This window comes from Miniopterus natalensis, chromosome 4 (genome assembly GCF_054644295.1).
Source record: "Miniopterus natalensis isolate mMinNat1 chromosome 4, mMinNat1.hap1, whole genome shotgun sequence".
NCBI classification, from domain to species: Eukaryota; Metazoa; Chordata; class Mammalia; order Chiroptera; family Miniopteridae; genus Miniopterus; species Miniopterus natalensis.
In genome coordinates this window covers 36346246-36365472 of record NC_142084.1, presented here as the reverse complement: position 1 = coordinate 36365472, position 19227 = coordinate 36346246, and the positions used below count along the sequence as shown (strand labels likewise).

At 43.2% G+C, this 19227-nt stretch overlaps 1 protein-coding gene across 1 annotated transcript in view; it reads left to right on the top strand.

The window, feature by feature from the left end:
* The window catches only part of SETD7 (SET domain containing 7, histone lysine methyltransferase), a 34209-nt gene that overhangs the window by 9656 nt on the left and 5326 nt on the right, over positions 1–19227 (top strand). Inside the window, exons 3-6 of the mRNA XM_087815951.1 lie at positions 7855–8056; positions 11699–11888; positions 15307–15388; positions 17714–17831. Coding sequence (XP_087672077.1) covers positions 7855–8056; positions 11699–11888; positions 15307–15388; positions 17714–17831 — 592 coding nt within the window. The remainder of the gene's footprint in view (positions 1–7854; positions 8057–11698; positions 11889–15306; positions 15389–17713; positions 17832–19227) is intronic.

Sequence of the window (19227 nt, the reverse complement as noted above, 5' to 3'; positions counted from 1 at the left end):
ATTCTTTGATTCATTTAGCAAATGTAATTTGTATAAATGTCTTGTTTCCCCCTGCAGGACAGAGGTTTCCTTGAGGGCAGAATCTTGTCTCTTTCCTCCTCTGGGCTTTAAAGCACTTTCCCTTAATTTAATACTTAAAAAAAATTTCTTCCTGAATGAGCATGGGAGCTGAAAGAGAGTAGAATTCATCCAGAGCACACACATACACACACCCATGCTTTAAATCTGGTAGCTTGATGATCAGAGCAAGTAATTGATTGACTCTAGGAAGACAGTCCAGCAGATTTGGTTGGTTATTAGTGTTGGTTAGTAGTGTTAGTTTGGTTGGAATTTAGTGTTGGTTACTTGGTTGTTTCATAGACATAATACACAAGAGTATTGATGGATTAAACTGAGCTTCCAAACCAGCATGCCGAGAATGAACTACATGTTAGTTAGCTCCAAAAATACTAGTCCCCTTGGCCCCTGGTGCTGGGTGGGGCCAGAGACTCCCCAAGCACCTCCTTTGCTCTGTCAAGCTGGCTCCAAGCAGCTTCACCCAGTCACCTGAGTGTGCTGGACGAATGCAGTGGTTGGCACGTGTGTCATGACATGACAGAGCTGAAGCGCTAAGCCAGAAACTGTCTATGGGATACAAGTAAATTCATTGACTTTTTTTTTTTTGAGGCACCAATTCACTAGTTTGCATACCTATCACTCAAACCCTGGTAGAGACTTTAGCTCAGATAGTAGACTCAAAGATTGATGGTACTAGTGAGGACCTCGAGAGCTTACCTTTGTTAGCTTTCTTCAGACAGATGGGGACTGAAGCCTTGAGGGGAGAAGGTCAGTCTCACTGCTGTATGATGTGTGATGAAGCCGTGTGGTGACAGGTTCTCATCATCTTCTTTCTTAAACCCAGTGCTGATGCTGTTATGAGACACCTGCTAAAGGGAGTCACTGAAAAAGTCGGTGAAATGGTCTTATGCCTGGGGAAAGGCCATGGAATCCGTTGGGTCTTTCTAAGGAGAGTGCAGGCTTTGGTCACGGAGAAGTCAGCTGTTTCTGCATGAAGCAGCCCTGTACTTTACATTGGTTTGTCAGTTTTTCTCCCTATTGCCACTCCTAAATTTTAGGGTCTGATGTGTTGGGTAAAATAAGGTGGGAACCCTACAAACACCTTTATTGCCAGTCAGGAGACTTTGGTCAGGAAAAATTCCCTCACAAAGGCTGAAATCAAGGTTTTGAAGTAACAGGAAACAAAAGGTTTCTATTAGAGTTTTATGAAGTTGTTCTAGCCTATAGTGCTGGCTCATGTTCCCATCAGAGGGTTTGTTTGCAACTGCGGGAACCTGTGTTTGCAAAATCACAAAGTGTAAAGACAGATTTAGATGGAGACATTCTAATCTTATGTAAAACCTGAACTCAGGTGTGTGATTGTTTTAAAACCAACTTATTGAGGTATGATTCACATGCAGAAAGCTGTACATATTTAATGTCTACAACTGGAAGAATTTGGAGTTAAACACATGTCCATGAAACCATCACCATAATGAAGCCATCACCATAACCTATACCTTTAACTGGGTGTGCGATTTATGAGATTTCATACAAATGTGAGTTTCTATCAAGAAAATTCCAGAATCAATTTTTCCCTTACCACAGGTTATGATAAACCTAAATAAGGATTTTAAATATTCAGATCACCAGGAAAATGGACCTGTTAAATTTTTTAACCAAGTTCCTAGATAAAGGCAGATTTTAATTTATTTTCAAAGTGTATATATGGCAAATGCTTGGTAGAATTAAAAACTTCAAGAAATACAGAAATTTAAAAGGCGAATATGCTCCCTTTTTTTTCACCCTCACTCCCATGTCACAGAAGTCACCATTGTTGGCAGAAAATTTAAGCATTTTAATTAAGTATATTCAAGGTAAAATAAGGAAATAGCTATTTCCAAATCTCTAAATTAAGTTTAAATAGTCAAGATGTACATTGTTTACCTTTTTACTACTGTCTCAGCTTCAGACTGTTGGCTGGTTTTGAGATCTTAAACAACAGTTAGTCTTTTCTTCATTATATGACAAAATTAGACCGGAAGAGCTTTTATTACAACAGGCTTATTAAGTCGGAAACCTGAAGTCAGACCCCACTCATCCTTTGCCAGATCGTTTATGCCACAAATGAGGGATGAATGTGAAAACTGACCTTCATTTGAAAACTGTCTTTTCAAGCAGCTGTTGGTTTCCATTTTTCCTTCTTTTTAAAGGAAGGAAGAAAACTGTGCTAAGACTAGGTCATTGGTACTCGGGTCCTAGATAAAGACGCCTGTGCAGTGAGGAGAAAGGAGGCTCGGGCTTTGTGGGTGTGGCTCTGGGGGGGATTTGCTGAGCCACAGTGGGGTGTTATGAAAATGTTTACCATGCAAAATACTTTGATATACACATCTCTGATTTTCATACTAATCCTCAATTCTGGATGTTTAGTATAATGCTTTCTACCCCCCCTCATACTTGTTCTCATTTCAGCCAAGATTATGAATGTAAAGACAATTTAGCAGGACTTCTCAGAATCCTAGGATGCTAACGAGGAAGGGGTATTTCAATGCAGATAAGCTTTGGCTTGTGTAATATTAAGGAAATGTATGTTTTTTAACTTGCCTACAAGATAGAGATGAGTTAATTCATTTAGTTTTTTTAAATGTTATTGTTGCTTCTCCTTACACACCAATTAGATTTCCAAGTATTATTTATTGCTCCATGACGTCACTGTCCTGTGCCCATCACGTTCTGCAGTTGATGCTGCATTAATGTGTCCAGCTAAGAGGGCTCCTTATAGTTTATCATTGGCCAGGTAACCTGAGTGAGGCTGCCCACCTGATGAGCCACCAAGAAAGGCCAGTGGGTTCCGGGTGACAGGGCCATGCAGGACTTTTAATGTTTGCTTTTGAGAAAGTGCTTGGTCACACTTCAGAGAAACGAGTCAGAATGAACTTCTGAAGTCATGTATTCCAGTCTCCCACACGAGGCCAAAAAAAAAGTCCTTTTCTGTTCCTGATAGTCATCCAGCTTTTGTTGGCACCAGACTCAACAAATATATTCATCTGTATTCTAATAAACAGTCTGATTAAGGCAAACATTTTTGTGACACACGAGAAGACAGGGAGTAGAAAAGAATGGATAACTTTGAATACCTGTCACTTGTTCACCTGCCTTCAGAACAACCTGGGAAGTCCGTTTTATAATCCGGTTTTGCATATGAAGAAACTAAGGCACGGAGTGGTTAACTAACTTGCCCAAGGTCCCCGTTAGTAAGAGCTGGGATTCAAACGAAGGTGAGTTCAGTTGCAGAGCCACCCCTCTTCCCATTACATCTATACCCTCCTCTAACCAGAAGCCAGGAAATTCCTCGGATCCTGACAGCTTCTTCCATGCCTTGACTTTACTAGAGGTCACTCATCAGCTATAACTGTGAGATGTTCAAAGGAGCCCTGGGGTGACTTCAGTGACTTTCCTGTAGGAGCTGGAACAATGTGGTAGGAGCCTGGCCGTTTGATGGAAGGTTTCCCTAAGAAACAACTCAGAGGAGCCCTGTTCTAGCGAGTTGGCCCCTCATTTATAGAATGGGGATGATTACCCCCGCTGCTCTGAGCTGTTGTGAAGACTGGAGAGAAAACCTGTTCAGGACCTGGTAGACTGAAGGGCACCTAGTAGGCGCTCATGGGGAAGCATGGATTTTTTTTCTTCTATTACTGTGTATCGCCTTTCCCCCAGCTTTATGGAGATATAATTGACATAACATATGTAAGTTTAAGGTGTACAGTGGGATGACTTGATACACGCATATATTGAGAGATGATTACCACAGTAAGGGTAGTTTACACCTCCATCCCTTCACATAACTACCATTTTTGCATGTGGGATGATAACAGTTAAGATGTACTCTCTTAACAAGTTTCAAGTATTTGATACAGCGTTGTGAATCATAATCACCATGCTGTACATTAGATCCCAGAACTTACTCATCTTATAGCTGGAAGTTTGTACCTTTTGACTAACAGCTCCCCATTTCCCCCACCCCTCAGCCTCTGGCAACCACCACTCTCTGTTTCTATGAGTGAGGCTTTTTTAAGTATGGGTTTTTTTAATTGACTTCAGAGAGAGGAAGAGAGAGGGAGAGAGAGAAACATCAATGATGAGAATCATTGATTGGCTGCCTCCTGCACGCCCCCTACTGGTGATGGAGCCTGGAACCCGGGCATGTGCCCTGACTGGGAATCCAGCTGTGACCTCCTGGTTCATGGGCTGATGTTCAACCACTGAGCCACACTGGCCAGGCGAATTTGGGCTTTTGTAGATTCCACATGTGAGTGAGGACATACAGCATTTGTCTTTTTTCACCTGACTTGTTTCAGTTAGCATAATGCCCTGAAGGTCAAGGATGGATTATTATTATCATCTTTTATCATATTGTTGTTACTGTTATTATTAGTTGATAACAATGACTAACAGAGTTTTCTTACAGTTTGTTTTTCAAGAGCAAAACTGAATTTCACTAATTGTCTCTTAAATATTTCACTGTCATCTTGAGCCTTTATTAGAATCAGATCCTACAGTCGTGGAAGCTTGGTGGTGCTCCATGCAGCTCCCGCCCACACGGTGCAGGGGGCTGATGCTTCTGGGCGAGGGGGTCCCTGCACCCGGTTAGGGTTTGTCGTTGACCCTCTCCTTCCATACTTAGTCTTTAATATTTTAAGAGATCATATATATATATTGTCATACAAAATAATTCCTAAAACAATGTTTCTAAAAAGAATCACAATTTAATTTGGTTATAGGTGGGAATTTAAAGTGAAATTGTGATCCATTTTAAATTTGCCTCTTGGTTCTTACATGGCTGTACCGCCCGGGGAAGGAAGGGAACTCATTGGAGAAAGAGAACAGAGTTTATGCCTCATGCAGTAGACACGCCATGTACACCCCAAAACTACGAAGGAAAGGCCAAAGCTGTTAAGTGTCCTAAGACCACTTTTGTGTATTCAGATATTGAAGGGAATTTTAAAATGAATGCAGTATGTCAGTCTCGGTAAAAAGGAATGTGACTCCCCAGTTGTTGCTTTTACTGTGTCCCCAGGGATTTTAAAAGTTTGGTGACATGTTTTATGGGAAGAAACAAGGAAAACACAGTTTGGAAGCTAAGCTACACAGACATGTGCCCGGGGCCAGTAAATCATCTAGAGTGAGCAGAGGGCTTGAGAGCAGGTGTCAGCAAACTTTTCCTCTATAGGATGAGACAGTGAACGCCTTCGGCTTCTCAGGCCACGAACAGTCTCTGTTGCAACTATTCGGCTCTGCTGTTGTAACAGGAAAGCAGCCACAGAGGATCCGGGAAGGAATGCGCATGGCTGTGTTCCAATAAAACTGTATTTACAAAAACAGGCAGCAGGCCGTGGCTTGCCAGCCTCCTCTGCAGGAGGAACGAGTTGGAAAGAAAGGTTAGCGCCTTTAACACCAGGCTGAGACGCTTTTATCTTATTTCCTGCATGGTGGAGGATTTCAGAGCCAGATCATTTTTATTGCTCAGAGTCCCTGGTGTGGAAACATGCCCCTTTTGTCTTCAGATGCCAGCCAAGCCACCCTAAATATTTTCCAAGGAAGTGAAGCTGCTTCCTCAGGCAGGTGCTGAAAGTAATGCAGTTTAGTTTTGCTGTGCAATGGCCCAAGAATTTGCATGTGGGTATCTTATGTCCGCCGGGCTAAGAAGAAATAGCAGTTTATTTTTGGTCTTATGATACTAATAAGGATGGGCTTCACTGCAAGAGACAAGCTACTGCATGTGGTTAGGAGGGAATATGTCTAAGTCCGTATTATTGTTTAACTGATTCGTAAGACCCATGACTTGTAGAGGTGATCATAAACCTGGGAAATATTGGCAGACTAGTTCGTCAGGGGATAATTCTACCCGACACGCAATTCAGTTTTGAACGCTGCTGAGAACCCGGTCAGTCCGGTTGCCAGGGTTAGCCAATCAAAATCCAGGGCACCCAGTGAAAATGGCATTTCAGATAAACAACAAAGCATATTTTAGTGGTACCGTGTCCCATTCAATATTTGGGACATGTATACTACAAATTTATTTGTTGTTTATCTGAAATTCAAACGTAACTGAGCATCCTGTATTTACTCTGGCAGTTCTGAAAATGAAGACAGAGAATGAAATCATTTTCTGCAATATTTATTGCATCATTATGTCAGTTGATTAGCTATCCTTCACCAAGGTTGTTGTTTTGTTTTTAATTGTAGGAGTCTAATGACAGTCGACTCTCATTAATTCCACCCTTGCTGATTTAGAATTTTGATGATTTATGCAAGGGTTCTGCTAAAGTGCACTTTAAAATAAGCCTATTTGTCATTCATAGTACAAATAAAACCAAAAGAGAACTATTTATCTCCTTGGGAGACCACAAATAGTGTAATTACAATGTAATCAGAGGTTATCGTTACTTGGACTGTACTTTCCATTTAATAACCACAGATCATTCTGTCATTTATTAAAGCAAGAAAAGACTTTACCAGGCACAGTCAGGTGCAACCACCTCAGTCCCCATGGCCCCTTTGCGTCCCACCTGCCACCAGTTCGCAGTTTATTGGGCTCTCTAGAACCTCACACAATGCTCGCTACTTAGGAAGCACCCAATAAATACTTGTTAGTTGCATTAATGAACGAATGCTATCTGCACATGTTAAGGGAATCAAACTGTCTCTGCTGCTAAACATCTTACTTTTTTTTTTTTTAATATATCTTTATTGATTTCAGAGAGAGGAAGGAAGAGGGAGAGAGAGAGAGAAACATCAATGATGAGAGAGTCATTGATCGAGCCCGCAACCGGGGCATGTGCCCTGACCGGGAATCGAACCCTGACCTCCTGGATGCTAGGCCAATGCTCAACCGCTGAGCCACGCCCAGCTGGGCAACATCTTACATTTTAAATTCAAAAATAATTTGAGTTGGTCTCCCCCCTTGTTCCAAATATCAGTCCATAAAGGGAGTTTTTGGTAAAGTTAGTTTCATTGCACACTGGCCTGTGTGAGGCTAGCACCGAAAATGTTATCAAAATTCTGAAAGTGTTTTATGAAGAGAGAGAGAGAGAGAGGCACTTGTAAAATCACCATGAGCACCCTTCTGAGCATTCGTCTGTTCTAGGGCTATGGGTCTCACACATTATCAGTCTGCTAATGATGTTCGCAAGGTTTAGCCTGTGGTTTTCCTTACTTGCCCCTATTTTCCATGGTCATGTACACACACACACACACACACACACAAATAAATTTCCCTATATCTTCCAAAAAGATGGAAGGGGATTATTTTGATTGGATAACAATTATGGCTGTCACTGACAAATAATCCATTCATTAATGATTTAAAACAAATCTGTAGACATTTTCACATTCATTCTAAACCACATTTGTATTGTTAGAGACCACTATACACAAGCCAACTGAAAGCCCCTTGAGTCTACCACTCTTGAGGGAAGTTAGGCCTGAGTGGCTTATGTGTGGAAAGGGCGACACCCGACCCTCTACTGCCAGGCAGTGGTCGGCATCCCGTCTTGGAAACACACTCAGCTGAGGCTTGTGCTCAGTCTCCACCTGTGGCTTCTTTCTCGCCTGTTTCCTCCAGCAGAGAAAAAAGATTAGTGGGAACCCGATTAGAAATGATGTCTCCCTCTCTGTTCCTGATCCTTCGCAGTGTTTTCCTAGCAATCGAGCAAGGTTCGGGGGGAAGTGCCGAGCACAGGCCCTGGGATACGACCCTTTCTGTCTGGAGAGTTGAGTCACGGCCTGACAGCTCCTTTTGTTTGCCTTCTCTCACAGCACCCTGGAGGGTTATTACGTGGACGACGCCCTGCAGGGCCAGGGAGTTTACACCTATGAGGATGGGGGAGTTCTCCAGGGCACCTATGTGGACGGAGAGCTCAATGGTCCGGCCCAGGAATACGACACGGACGGGAGGCTGATCTTCAAGGGACAGTATAAGGACAACATTCGGCATGGAGTGTGCTGGATATATTACCCAGTAAGCCTTGTGATTGCTCATTTCGCTGCAAAGTAGCATGTTTATAGGCAGAGCTTTGACTCTCTATACAATAGGGAGTCAGCTGTGTTCTCTACGTAAGAAAATGTGAAGCTGTGAAACTTGAGAGTCACAGCAGCTGAAGCCAGGAGTTTAGGAGCTGGGTCCTCCCCTGTTACTCCTGCCAGACAGGGCTGGCCCTTCCGTCCACGATGAATTCCTTGCCAGCGTTGTTTTGGAAAAGAATGCTTAATCATGATTAAAGCTAGTTGGGACAAATTGGTTGTATTGTACCACTAATAAAGACAAAATTATATTTCTTAAACTGTTTCTTTGATACAGTATAGAAAGAGATGGTGGAATATTTCATTGTTGCATTTAATTTTATCCTGTTGCTCATATGTAAGAACTAATCCAGCAAGTCACCATCTGTTTGGACTTACTACACTGTAGTTACTTGATTTTATAACCCTACTCCCTACTTTATAAGGTGCTTTATGGTTTATAGTGCTTAAATTAAGGCGGTTAATATGAACTTGCCTTTGAGTAGTTGATAACATTTTATGATATGTCTGGAGTTTACTAGAGCAAAAAGACGTGACAAGACCCCTGCTTCGGGCGTTAATGCTCTAATTGTTGTTTGCATTTCAAATATCCCATTTGTTGTTAGTGAATTTCCAGAAAAAATGTTCAGAAAATAGACCTTAGAAAATATTTTATCTGATATTTTATTTTGTCCAGAGCTTCAGTCAAAATACATGTGTTTCTTATTCTGAACCCTATCTCTTTATGGTTAGAAAGTATTAATAAAAGCAAAGTATCTGTTACATGTGTAAGAAGAAAAATAGTCCCAGCCCAGTCTACTTACACACTATTGTTCTTAAAAAATAAGCTATGCTCTAGGAACAGGGCATAAGAAAAGAACATTGAAAACATTTTTTTTTTAATAGTTACTGAAGCATTTATACACGCTCTTGGTAGGATCTGCAATAGATCGGAAGTCCTTTCAGTCCTGCCTAGAAGTAGCGGGAAGAGGGAAGTGGTGGAGGTGCTTACGGGCGTAGAAAGATAGCACTTCATGAGCAGGCAGGGGGAGCATCTTGCTGCTGATGTGACAATGACTCGAAATCAGGGAGAGTGGACCTCCCTGCATTAGGATGGGTATAGGAAAGACGCAAACTGTGCATCAGCAGATTCTCCCACTCCCTGTCATTTTACTTGTGACTGTGAAAGCCCGTAGAGGAGATCAAAGATGCCCTAAGTGAGTGGGTCCACCTTGCCCAATGTGGCTGCGTTTTGAAACCTAAATGTGCAGCTACATTTTAGCCTTCAGCCTTCATTGTTATGTTATTAAATTCCAAGAGAAGACTCTGCCTTAGGAAGGAAGCACCGGGGAGTTACAAGCTTTCAAAAGAACTCCGTTATAACACTTTTTTTTAATCTTTGGTGTCGCTTGGCAGTGGAGGGGGCTAATCCCACCCCTGTGCTCTAAGAAACAGCGTAGGTGGCAGGGATGGGCGTGTGGCTTTATTCGGGCAGCGTTGGACCGGAGATGCGGTGTGGGCTTCTGCCCCCCCTCTGAACTGAGCCTGCGGATCAGCTGCCGACAGAGCAGCTGGAAAGCTGTGGGTTTCCCCTGGGGAAGCGGGGCCTGCCCGGGGGCTTCCCCCAGAGGAAGACAACAGTGGAGAAGGGAGGGTCCGGTGGGCCTGCGGGCACTGCCAGTTCCAGGTCCCAGGAGGGGGTGAGCAAAAAATGCGGCAGGACCCATGGGGGCAGCAGTTGGATCCTGTTAACCCCTCACCCAACAGTAACATGGGTGTCAGAGGGTGTCAGAGAGGAGGAGCCACTGAGCAGAGGAGGGAGAGCAGCAGCTTCTTCCCTTACACTCCCTGACACAGCGGACAAGAAAGTTTTGGTGACACAGGAAGAAGGGGAGGAAAAAATAATGAATCTCCCTGCAGTACTTATAAACTCACTCAAAGGACAGTTTCTTTGTTTCAAAATTTTACCTCGAAACAGTGATGCAAAGTTTTTAAGTAGAAGTTCATAACCCCTTTTGGAAATAAAAAGAAGAATCTCTGCTTTATCATTCCAGACAAATACATTCTCTTGCCCCCAAAACCAGAGGCTTAAAGCACTTAAGAGAAAAGCGGTGAGACCCTAGAAAGACAGACTAAATAGCAATAAGGGCTTGTATTCGGTTCTGCATGTAAGAAGCAGGAACGCTCTGGACCGTCGGTAACCACTGACAGCCTGAAGCAGATGTTGCGAAAAGTAACATCCCCGTTAGGCTGGGTCGTTAGGAAGTAACTCCGGGAGGAGAAAGAGCAGTAATATATCCCTAATGCACTTTCTGTGAGTGAAAAACACTTCCAAGTACTTCTCTTTCTGTGGCAGTGCTGGGATTCATTTTTAAATTCATAACCTTTTTTCTCCAAAGAGCAATTAGGCTTCGGGGAACTGTACACCGTGTACCCGGTGTTACTGTCTCCTGCTGGCTCTCGGTGAAAGCAGCCCTGGGGTCACTCAGAAGTCACCCTGCCTCACTGACTTCGGGTAGCTGCTCCTAGAACCCCTGAGTTGGGGAAATAACCAAGCTTTTAGAAGATGTCCTGGCATTACTGTTGTTCTATCAAACCCACAAAGGTCTTAGATTTTCAAAGTTACACTATAAGGACTTTCTGTGTAGAAAAGGGAGGGAGGGAGGGAAGGAAGGAAGGGAGGAAGGGAGGAAGGGAGGAAGGGAGGAAGGATCTCTTGCACCTTAAGATTGTTTTTGATTATTTATTAGATTATTTTGGGATATCCCAGTTCAATTCTAAAAGTATTTATGAATCACCTACTGTGTCCCTAGCACTTACCGGGATGTAGAATTCTGACAGCCTCTGCCCTAAAGCATTTAATGACCCTTAAGGGGGGAGTAAATGGCTGTTAAAGAGGGCGCACAGCTGGCTGCTCTCTGGGAAGGAGGCCCCAGGGAGCAGTAAGCAGGGAAGGGGGGGGGGGTGTGATGGGGAAGCAAGTGCAATTTCGTTGATCTTTTTTCACTTTTTCTTCTAACTCCAAAAAAAGTGATGGCGTGAGGTTCTCAGAAAGGCAGTATCCAGAAGTCCTTTTATTTGTCTCTTAGAAAATGCAGCCAACTCCCTTTACTCATGTACACTAAACTAATTCTTAAGTACATTTGAACTAAAAGTTTTCCTAATTGACCAGGAATCCCAAGTTCAACACTGAGGAGTGAGATTGCACAGATGGATAGTAGGTAAGGCTCAGCACACGGGTAATGGCCCACAGTAGCACTTGTTCCATGTCCTTTCATTGTTTGTAACTAATATTACAAATATGACAGATTTGGTTCTTAGGTAACACACCAAGATTGAGTATCAGTAACTGGTCCAGGATCAGAGAGTTCGACTCAGCCTCTGACGCTCTAACTCGGGCTCCACGCACGTAACTTGTAATAGTTTGCTCTTGGGGGCTGGATGTGCTTCTCACTCCTGTGAAGAGCTCCGAGTCCTTAAACTGTTAGGGCCCATATTCATGCTCTTCACAGTAGGGGTGCCCAAGAGAAATTTCTTTAAGCTCGTGTCATGCAGATAAATACTCTATGTAATTTTTCTGGATTTTGGTTTCCCCCGTCAGGATGGAGGCAGCCTGGTAGGAGAAGTCAATGAAGATGGGGAGATGACTGGGGAGAAGATAGCCTACGTGTACCCTGATGAGAGGACTGCGCTTTACGGGAAGTTCATTGATGGAGAGATGATAGAAGGAAAGCTGGCTGCCCTGATGTCCACTGAGGAAGGCAGGCCTCACTTTGAGCTGATGCCTGGAAGTAAGTTGAATGGGCTCCAGGTGGGCTGCTCTGGTCCCAAAGCAGGTGGTTAGGGCTGATTTGAGAGAAGTTTGTTCTTTTTGTCTAGTCCACTGTGATGGTGTATTTCCAGTCCAAGTTAAGTTATAAGAAGAAAAAAAGCAGAAAAGATAATAAATGTAGACATTAATAAGCCTGAATAACCTTCAGCTATTTATGATCTGAAGAGACTCTCTAAAGGAAAGTTGACCAAACATAGAAAATCTAGCATTTTACATTTAGGTCCAACTTGGGTTGTCTTAAATGTGTCATTGTTTATTTTTGGTTTTATTTTAAGTTAAAAATTAAGGCCATCTAAATGCAATGTGGGGTCCTGGACTGGATCTTGGAACAGAAAAAGGACATTAGTGGAAAAACTGGTCAAATCTGAATAAAACCTGGAGTTTAGTTAATGGTAATGTAGCCATGTTAGAGTTTTAATTTTGACAAATGTACCATGTAACATAAAAAGCTAACATTAGGAGAAACCGTGAGGGGTATTGGAAACTCTCTGTACTATCTCTGCAACTTTTCCGTAGATTTAAAATCATTCCAAAATTAAAAAAAAAATTTTCAGTAAAACATTAATCTTTGAACTTCAGATTCTAATATCTGTGCTCTTCACGTATGTTCTGAAAGGAGACAGCATCATAATGTTTAGAAATGAGCACACTTGGGCCAGAGGATCCCAATTGATGCAAATTTTAAAACTTCAGAAATCACAGCAGTTTTAATGGCAAGATCCTTGCACTGAAGAGTCAAATATGTGGTGATGGAAGGAGACTAGACTTTGGGTGACAAGTTGTATACCTGAAACTTACATAATGTTATTAATCAATACATTTCATTTAAAACTTTATAAGAGAATAAATAATGACAATGGGGAAAAAGTCACCTAATTTGAGTCTTAGTGCCAACATTTACTGTATTATATTCTTGACAGAACCCGCTTCTTCCTTATAAAATACACATCTCGGCACCTAGCATAAAACATCATATTGAAAGCGCTTGTTATTACATTCTTCTCGGTATTAGTAAGAAACAGATTTTGGGAAGCAGGAGTGATCATTCTCGGGAAGGATGGTGTTTCTTAGAACTCAAGGTTGCAAATAACAAACACCCTCTTCAAACTAACTTAAGGCAGAAGAAGGGGGGGTGTTGGCAAGGTCCTGGCAGCCTCAGGTCTTTAAAGGACCTCGGCAGGGTCTGGAACTGAGGCTTCTTTGCGCAGATCTCTGATGTTCTGCCACTTTGTTTCTCCCCTCTGCCTCGATCAGCTACATTTATTGAACCGCCGGCTAACCGATAGGCCTTGTCTTACAGGGCCCTATCTGGCCCAGCAGTTGGGGGTGGAAGAGTAAACCTGAGCACAAATATCTCACCTGAAACACGGCTGGCCTGCTTCTTCCCTGACCTCTTCCCTAACCTTTCCCCCCTGACCTCTGCCCCACACCTTTTCTCATCACGCTTCTGTCACCACAGACTGCTTCTGGGTCTCCACTTTCTTCTTGCTGATTTCCTCATTACGCCTCTGGCTGGAATGTCTTCTCTCCATCTCTTCCCCTCTGCACATAGGGAGACTTGGTTCACCTCTTAGAATCAGTGTTTCAGGCCACAGGTCCTAGTGTAGCCTAGAGAGGCAAGGAGGAACAGTAAAGGATGCGTCCTGTCTGCCTGGAGCATCAGCCTAAGGGAGCGGGGGAAGGGACAGCAGGCACTGGAAACGGCGGCATCAACTCCTTGAAAGCGGGAAGAGATGTTACTCCTGCTTGTGTCTGCACAGCCCCTAACACAGTGCTTTACACGTGGTGTGCTTAGTACATCTGTGATGGAAGCGTTAGTCGAAGGAAAGGTGATGGAGGCTCATGAGAGGATTTCTGCACAATAGGATATGTATTTCACAGAAAAGTGGTTAAAACGTGGTATTGTTTTTCCTTTTTCAACCTAAATTCCTTTAACGGAGCGTGTGCTGGTCCATTACCAGCATGCTCGCAGATGTGTGCTCTCAGATTCCCTGCCTCAGTCTTTCTTTCCCTGCCCTGCTTTTACTGCAGGGGCTCTGCCCCTTGCAGGCTGCATTTCCCAGGCTCCTGTGCCTCTGGCTTCTGTCTGGGTTTGGCCACAGAGAGTCACTGGCTGGGGACACCAGAGGGAAGGGAGCAGGAAGAAGCCCTCTCTTTCCAGCGGTGTCCCCAGCAGTGGCCTGCCTCCTGATTCCATCTTTTACCAGGACGGTCCCAATGGTTCCAGCTTCCTTGGGTACCCTAAGCTCTCAAGCTCCAGGAACCCCAGCTCTAGAGATCCAGGAACCCCAGCTCTAGAGATCCAGCAACCCCAGCTCTGCCTTTGTCCCTCTGGCTTACGGTTTTGGCTTCCTGCTCTTGGCAGTTCCTGGGCCCTGCCCTGCCCTGTCCGGCTTCTCAGCTCTTCCATCCTCTGTGCAACCATTTCCCTGAATTCAATTCTCTCTCTTTGAAATACTCAAGCGGTCTGTTGCCTGGTTAGACACTGGCTGACTAGATTGTTTTCTAACTTTTAGTTTGAGACATTAATTTAGGTTGTGATTGTTGTTGTTTTTCTAAGACAAAAACTGAAAGAGGACCTGGTCACCATTGGGAACCACTAAGGAATTGCTTCATGGAATTATTTGTGATGCCTTAGTGCCTAAAATAATTGACTTTGCAGGAGGAAGCCCTCTAGTTCCAAAACTTGTTTCTTTACTCATTAGCGGTTGGAGCATCGTATGCCTTCCCTGTGCTCCGGGAGGATCCTCTGAGGCTAATCCTTTGCAGAGAACCAATGTTAATTCTAGGACGGCTGTTAATTCTAGGACTGTACTTTCTGGAATAAATTACTAATTGACTTCTGAACCACTTTAATAGAAATAGAATGACTTTATAAATGCTTCATCAAAAGTAGTTTTGCTCTCCTTAATTCTGGTGAAGCCAAATGTTTATTTTTAGTGAAGGAGACAATTGCCAGGGCTTGGTGGCTGGATTGTACAGACTGTCTACTAGGAAGAAAACCACAAGAAAATTTTAAAACCATTATCCAATCTGATCTGACCAGAGTTCTCAAAATTTCACAACAAAGCATTTTCTTGATTAAAAAATTTAATTACACCAGCATCTTTTAAAACGTTTGAATAAAGAAATGTCAAAAGAAAAAAAAATAGCATTTTAAGAGATACCTATGATGATTATTTATTTACACCCAAAACTAAAACTAAAGAGCAAATCTAAAAGCTGTCCATTTATACTGAAGATTTTCATTCTAGTTGGTATAACTTGAATAACATGTTTTGCTATTTAACTCTTTCCAGTCCCGTGGGTAGAGAGAAATGTTTTCTATGCTTTTCCCTAACTCTGCAGCTGGATTGAGATTTTCGTTTGCTTTGTAGGCTCGGTGTACCACTTCGATAAGTCGACTTCATCTTGCATTTCCACCAACGCTCTTCTTCCAGATCCGTATGAATCAGAGAGGTATTTTTCTCGTGATTGTATCGGCACTGCTTGTGGGGGGTTAAATAGCCCTGGTGGTGGGAACCCATGGTCTCCTGTGGCTCTCTGCTCTGGCTGAGTTCCTGACCAGAAAAAAAATATTCACGTGTTCTGAGGAAGTGTTTCTATTCTCATATAGAATCTGTCCCTGTAGGAGAGTTTCTCCAACCTTGAAGCACAGAACAGCCCACGTGTCAGTCCTAGAATGAAACCTCTACCTAGGGAGGCAGTCTGGCCAGGTAGCCAGCAATGCCCTGCCCAGGTGTCCCCTTTCTCCAGGCTCCGGTGTCACAGTTTGTGCTGCAGCCTCATGCTGGCCTCTAGGAGAGCATTTCACACTCTTTAAAGCTCTAGCCTGGCCAGGGACCAGAATACTTTCTTCTCTACCCAGCCCAGCTGAGAACATCTGGAACACAACACAATTTATTCACTAAGGGAGCACAGGAGTGAAACGGAGAAAATATAAGAAGCATAAAGGCATTCCACCTATAAATTAGAAGGGTCTGATTCTATAAGCTCACTCCCGGAGTGCAAAGTCTTGCTCCGTTTCTTATCTAAACTCGGCTCCTGATTCCTGGTATGTGGCTTCTGGTGCTCGGCTTGGGGTTCTTACTCCCTAGCAACTGGCCTGTTGATGAGTGAGGGTGCCATCTGCAGGTGGTTTTCTCTTGGCCTCACTTTTTGTAATCCTGGCTTCCGAAGCTTGGGTCCATTCAGTTTCTATTCTGTTCCCATCTCAGAAATAGGCCTTTTCCCTGGTTTAACTGACAGGGCTGACCCTACAATGTCACAATGAATGAATGTGACTTTCTTGACAGGAGGCTCTGGCCCATTTACAAAGGGAAGGTTTGGTCTCTCGTTAGCCCCAAAACACAGCAGTACATGACCATGTGTATCAGTCTTTTCTTGTTACTGTCATTGTGATGCTGCTGCATACCGATATCCTCAAAAACTATCAGTGGTTTACGAATGCAAACCTTCTATTTTACGCCCGTGGTTCTTTAGGTTGGCGGGGGTTCAGCCACTCTTGACTGGGCTCAACTCAGCTCAGCTGGACTAGGCTGGACTCCAGGTTTCAAGTTGGGTTCAGGTCTGTTTCACGTGTCTTCACTCCAAAACTGAGGCTGGAGGAGCACTAGCCCCCGGGCCGTCTTCTTCTGGAGGGGACGGTGGGAACCCTGGAGGAGGCCGGCAGAATCTTGCCCAGCTCCTTACACCTGAGACCTGGCACGCGGCCACTTCGCCCACGTTCCTACAGAAAGCAGATCACGCAGCCAAGCCCCGAGCCAGTCAGGCGGGAATATATCCCCTGCCAGCACTGAAGAAACACCGCAAGGTCACATGGCAACGTGGCAGGATGTATAATTCTATCACAGGGGGGAGCAAAGAGCTGGAAGCAGTAATTCAGTCTTCCAGTCCATAAAATAAGCGTAAGATCCACGTAACGGGAGTTATAGATGACAGATTCCACCAGTCCTGACATTACGGTGCCCAAAGGACTGTGCGGTTGATGGAGCATGTATTCTCTTGTTAAATCCAGTTCACAAGCGCTATTTTCTTATTAAACGAGTGGTTGAAAACATTTTCTATAACGGGCGACATAGTATTTCAGGCTTTGTGGATCTCTCTTGTAACTACTCCACTCTGCCTTTGTGATGCAGAAGCAGTCATAGATAATATTGAACAAACAAATGTGACTGTGTTCCAATAAAACTTTATTTACCAAAATGGGCAGCAGCCAGATTTGGCCCTGGGGCCATAGTTTGCTGACCTGCTATAAACCCCTTTGTTGGGAAGTGCATATTGGGTAGATTTTGTTAACTCTTTGTCATTCTTTCTTGTAAAACAATCATCCCAGAGCTTAATTAAAAAGTCTTTCCCTCCTATTTGGCACTGATGAACTTGGGTATAGCTTCAGTTAGCTTTGGAAAATGTTTTATTTGGTCCAGGAGACAGTGAAAATTGACATTCACTGAAAACATTAAAAAAATATTTTTAAACCTTATATCAAGCACTGAGTTGCTTTATGGATATATCATAATAATCCTCTTATTAGAGAGCAAATTTTAAACACTACTCTTAAAAGAGACGTAAGTACCAGTTCTTCAATTTCCAAGCCAAAATGTTGTGGTTTAACCTCCCTCCCTCCCTCCCTCCCACTCTCCCTCCCTCCCTTCCTTATTGGACTATTATGAACTGACATTTTGGGTTCAGTAGCCATGATTATATTTTGAAGGTTGGTGTAAGGAGTCCGTCAAAGACATATCGCACTTAAAGAATCATTATTTGACTCTTTCTGCTCTTTAGGGTTTATGTTGCCGACTCTCTCATTTCCAGTGCTGGAGAAGGGCTGTTCTCAAAGGTCGCAGTGGAACCTAACACTGTTATGTCTTTTTATAATGGAGTCCGCATTACACACCAAGAGGTGAGTGGGGTAGAAGCGGGAAAAATCGACTTGATTGGTTAAAGGGCTTTGTTTCAAACACCCGTAATTTTGTCATTAGTCCCTCTGCTGTAGTAGTATTCACTAGAAGTATAAAGGAACAAACAGGCTTTTTTGTAAAAATTGATTGGATATTGCCTTACGGCAGTCTTTGGACTGCTGTAGCAAAAATACCATAGTCTGGTTGGCTTATCAACAACGTACATTTATTTCTCTGAGTTCTGGAGACTCCGAAGTCCAAGAGCAAGGTGTGAGCAGGTTCGGTGTCTGCTGAGAGCTGCTTTCTGGTTCATAGATGGCCCTCTTTTTTCCGTAACCTCACACGGCAGGAGGGACGACAGAGCTCTCTGGGGTCTCTTTTATAAGGGAACCATTCAGGAGGGCTCTGCCTGCCCCCAAGACCTAATTACCTCCTAATACCATCCTATTGGGGATTAAGTTTCAACATATAAATTTTGTGCAGACAACACAAACTTTCAGATACAGCAAATATTTTCCTCCTTATTTTGAGCCTTAAAATTACTTTTTTAAGTTCCACAACTATGTCACAGAAAGTGGGATGGTGCCGTCAGTGAGACAGTAATTGCTTCGTACTGGACTGTACCCAGTGTCTGAAAAATCAAGATCCAATTGGACTCTGTCAATACCTAATTTCCAGCCTTGGGCAGGGTGCTTTGTAAAAAGACCCCCTACTTCTGTTTGTTCAAAAGCCATACAATCGCCTACATCTAGCCAGGGAGGGTTCTATTGTTTCCCCCCCAAAAAAAATTTAAAATAAAAACTTAAAGAGTTGAATCACCTCTTGCCTTTAAGACACAATTTTTGATATATTTCCCAGATTTCATATTGTCTGTCCTTTTTTCTTCACTGCACAGTTAACTTCTGTAAGTATCTTCCTAAAGGCAACATGTTTAATACTTTTAACACAGCTTGTATTCTCCACCCTGGTCTGACTTGGATTCAGGGTATGGGACTTAAGCTCATGGTAGGGGGAGGGGGAGTCCCCTTGAAAGTAGGCTTCAAGTGACTAAAAATGTGCTTTCTTTGAGCTACTTAAAAAACAAACAGATGTATAAAAATTTGAGTTTGATGCTCATGGGCTTTTGAGGTAACAGGTTTCAGTGTGCAGTGAAGGAACAAACAACCTAGGGACATCTGGTTATATTTTTGTGAGCCTTTAAGGGACTTTTAACCCTTTTTTCTCATGTAAGATAAGGAAAAGTCAATAAATAATAAGTTGAGCTCCCTGGTGATGGCCACATATGCCTTTTGCACCAGCAGCAGCAGAGGGATGGATGCCTTAGGCTCTTTTCATGTTTGTGGCACTCAAACCATGAAGTTTCAGGACACGTGAGTTCATATCTCTGACATCCTCTGA